General features: G+C 40.9%; 1 protein-coding gene across 1 annotated transcript; it reads right to left on the reverse strand.

The window, feature by feature from the left end:
- Positions 1-304: 304 nt before the first annotated feature.
- LOC145501406 (uncharacterized) lies at positions 305-2,068 on the reverse strand. Its single transcript, XM_081480890.1, has one exon. The coding sequence runs from the start codon at positions 2,066-2,068 to the stop codon at positions 305-307; it is 1,764 nt and encodes a 587-aa protein (XP_081337016.1).
- Positions 2,069-4,198: the final 2,130 nt, after the last annotated feature.

Consider the following 4,198-nt stretch of genomic DNA (forward strand, 5'->3'; position numbering starts at 1 on the left):
CGAACTGTCCATGTAATTTGTCCAATAAGCGCGAATGTAATACACTATCAAAGGCTTTCGTGAAGTCTACAAAAGCGACAGCGACTGTGAGGCCGTCATCAACAAACTTCCACCGTTTCTCTTTGAGATGAATGAGAAGTAGCTCAGTAGAGTGAGCCTTCCTATAGGCCTACTGATTAGGAGTTATCAGGTTATTGTTCGTCACATGATTGACAATGGCGGTATTGATTTCAGATTCGAGCAGCTTGCTTGGAACCAACAAAGTAGAGACTGGACGATAATTTCCTGGATCGGTACTGTCATCCTATTTGAAAATCGGAGACACCCTTGCAAGTTTCCAACCCTTGTATGCAGTTTCGTGGTGGATGCTCCATCGGAAAAGGCTCGTGAGGTGAGGGCTCACTGCATGACTGGCTAATTTCAAAAGTTTTGGAGAAATACCGTCAGGACCGGTAGCCTTATTGGATTTAAGATGCTTTATTTGTTGCAGAACGCCAACTTCAGAGAGCTTGACCTTGGAAAGTGATGGTACAATTTTTGTCTGTGTCACCAAATCAGAAGACAGCGATTGCGTGATTGAAGGCGGGAGATCAAGCGCCAATTTCTCACCAACCAAGGCAAAATAGGTGTTTATCAAGCAAGCTTTCTCGTCGTCCTTAACAACAAGGTGACCCGACTCAGTTTTTAGTGGACCAACAACAGTTTGCTTCTTCGGTGCAGTGGCTTTTCGCACTAGATTCCAATATGCTCTAGTAGTCTTAATCTCAGTAAACAACTCATTGAAGTACATAGCTTTGGCCTGACGAAGGTCAGTGGTAATTTCGTTTCGAATCCTCTTGTGCTCGCTCCAATTTTGTGGGCATTTAGTGTTCACGGCCAATTTGAATAGTTTGTATCTTCGGTTAATCTTAAGACGGATACTGTTTGTAATCCAAGGAAGTGAGGAGCTTCTGACCTTTACATCTTTAAGAGGTGCGTGTTGATTACACACATCAAGGAATAACTTGTTCCAGGCCCATAGTTTGTCATCAGGATTGTCAAAAACAGAGGCAACATGAAAGGGCGCGAAGGAAATATCCTGCTGGAAGTTGGCCTCATTAAACTTCTTGTAGTTCCTAGTTTTGATTTTAGCGGGAGGCCGTTTTTGTGTCAGTCGAATAGAAGTGTGAATTAAGCTGTGATCAGAAATTCCCAAGTGGAAAACACCAGATGAATGGATCAATTCTTTCTTGGATGTCACAATTAGGTCAATTAGTGATTCACAAGTTGGTGTCACACGAATTGGCGATGTTGTTGTATTCTCTAAATTGAAAGCATCAAAAATACTCAACAACTTTGCTGTGTTCTTGTTCCTTGATACAGTGTTCAGAATGTTCAGATCGCAGTTTAAATCTCCTAATAGGAAGATGTAGGATGATCTGAGCCATGCGCTTTCTAATTGTTTCTGAAATTTATCGAAGAAGTCATTATCATCTGGTGCTCTGTAAATAACAGAAAATAAAGCAGTTACTGATGAGAAATTCACTTGAATCCAGATAGCCTCAAGGTTCTTATCAGACAGATCTCTTCTGTAAATGACAGTAAGATTTTCCGCGTAGTACAGCACACACCCTCCTTCACGTTTTGGCCTATCCAAACGGAAAAAGTGAAGACCCTCAATTTCGATATGAAAGTCAGGAACAGAACTGTCGAGATGCGACTCTGTTATTGCGAGAATGTCGAAATAACATAATTCTTGTAGCAAGCGAATCTCATCAATCTTCGATTGAAGGCTCCTAACATTCAGGTGCGCAACTTTAAAATCTTTAACAGATGATTGCCGCAGGGTCATTGCAAACTCCCTCAAACTGTCATCTACAACAGAGGGATCTGCATAATCATCTGAGGAGCCGATGCATAAATCTCTAGCAACACCTCCATAAGCCTCCTGCGAATTGATTATCGAAGAACCAGGACCATCATTCGGTTGTTCAAAGAAAGAATCACTGAACTTTGGTAAAGAGCAGAAGGAACAGGTCCAAGGGAGATTAGAATTCTTAAGATAGTATTTGAAAGTCGCTTTGCTCATATTGATGCACATTGCATGAAACCACCTTTGACATTCCACACACAAAATGGCGTCTTGATTATTTTGCACATTGCATTGGCATTCTCCGCAAGGATATTTAGTGGTATTTCTCTTCTTCGGTCCAGGATTCGGATGAATATCCCCTGACTTCAAGTGCAGTTGAAACAAGCTTGTAGCTCCCGTGTTGTGAGGCACCCTTGGCAGCGTGAACGTCCTCCAGCGTGTATGCCTCGAAGGAAGTCGAAATGATAAAACTTCTTCCAGGAATTTTAATCTTAATGCTTCACAGCTGCTTCGGCTCGTAAGGTTGCTGCGTTGATTTGGTTCCAGAACCACATATAAAACAAGGAGCAATAAGCAAAGAGGAGCCCAAAAGGGTTTAGAAACTGCGGAGCCACGCATTACATGTGTCGCCGCCATACCAGAACCACATAAACACATAACTACTCCATCTTGCATAAGAATAGTACAGCGTGAGTTGGCAACCAAGTTCTATAACCCTTGACTTATAGAGATACCACTCATCTGGAAATTCTTCTTTTGGCTTTCTGGAGCTGAAAAGTTTGTTCATAAATCTCACTGATAATAAAAGATTTGAAAAATTTGGCTTCTTTACTTCAGATTGGAGAGGATGAAGAATGTGGGGTGCATTCTTCTGCGTGAACAAAATCCTGGCACAGTTCCCTGGTGGCAAGAAACAAGGATTGATCGCAATTGTTTGTTTCCGATGCGTGTTAAGCTTGTTTGTTGCCTGTTCAATATGGTGCTTAATATCTGAAGTTTTGTTCCATTGGATGACACCAGCTATTTCCTGTGTCAAAAGGTTGTAACAAAATTTTCCTAAGTTTATCTGGGTTTGAGTTGCATCTACTTTGCATTCAGAGTGTTCAATATTTAATGTTGAGTGAGTTTTGACCCCCTTAGCTAGTGCAGCAAGTTGTGTGAGAGTTAGTTTGTCAAGATTGAAATAGAGTAAGTCAGCAATCTGTTTGGTGTCTTCCAAAGTACAACAGATTTTGAATGTGCCTAGCTTACTTATAGCTGTTTCTTGTGTGGCGTAGCACAGGTCACGTAGGAATTTTGATCCTGCGCCCTGTTATCCACCGTCAGTAAGAGCTCTTTTTTCATCCTTCATGGAATTAACAAATGTTACATCAAGGTTACAGTATACCTTTGGGTCAGCAATTTTCTTCAAATTTGGATTTTTGGTTCAAAGTAGTGGTCGAAGAATGATCTCTAACTTCTGAAAAAATTTTTTGAAAAAGGCTAAGTATTGGCGGAGAAATGGCGGTTTTACATTTTAGTTGGAAGTAAAAGTTTACCTCTTGCTTGACCACCCTATGGCACGTATGCAATCAACCGAGACGGTATCCCAGGAATTATCTGTATGGATGTCACAAATTGATCACTCAGTGTATCAGCATTGTTGTTGTGACTACCAAACATTTTTGGCATTAGGTGTAACGCTATTAAGTTATAAGTAAACATAGAGCACGTTAAAAACATGGACCAGTTTGAAAAAGCGAAAACAGCGAAGAACGAATGAAACTACATCAATGAGTGGAGAAGTGAAAGTTCGCCACACTGTTAGGGTTAGGGTTTCGTAAAAGTCTGACAAAGCTGTGTACAAGCCTTTTAGTCTTCCATGCTCATGATATTGGCACAACACATCACACAATTTTACCTTTTGGTAGGATCCCTTCTGTTTTTTTCCCTTTCTAAATTTACATGAGTTCTCATGATCATGGATTTGGTTTATTTTCAGCTTTTCTGTGCATCCATTTTCAGAGTACTTGTGAGATATTGTAAACAAATCAAAAACTGCCAACATGAGTTGATGCAGTGGCAGGATGTCTTCCCCCAAGTCAACACACTGGCGACATGTAGGGCACACACCATTGCAGGCCAGCCAGAGTTGAAGGCAGTGCTCAGAGAAGACATGGTGACAATTACTGAGCATTACTGCCTCAGTTGGAATGTTCACGCAGATCTTACACAGAAAAATATGTGCAAAATGCTTTTCTTCAAATGCCAGTGAGCTCATAAGTGTCACCTTCAAAAGGATTATTTAGCATTGTTGGTATCTCTTCATGGAATTGCTTCTTTGAACTCCCACTATCAACAGAACTT

This window comes from Orbicella franksi, chromosome 10 (assembly GCF_964199315.1).
Source record: "Orbicella franksi chromosome 10, jaOrbFran1.1, whole genome shotgun sequence".
Classification (NCBI taxonomy): Eukaryota; Metazoa; Cnidaria; class Anthozoa; order Scleractinia; family Merulinidae; genus Orbicella; species Orbicella franksi.

What these genes read in the sequence shown, in the direction of transcription:
- LOC145501406 (XM_081480890.1), bottom strand. Translation starts at nt 2,068, where the DNA reads ATGAGCAAAGCGACTTTCAAATACTATCTTAAGAATTCTAATCTCCCT.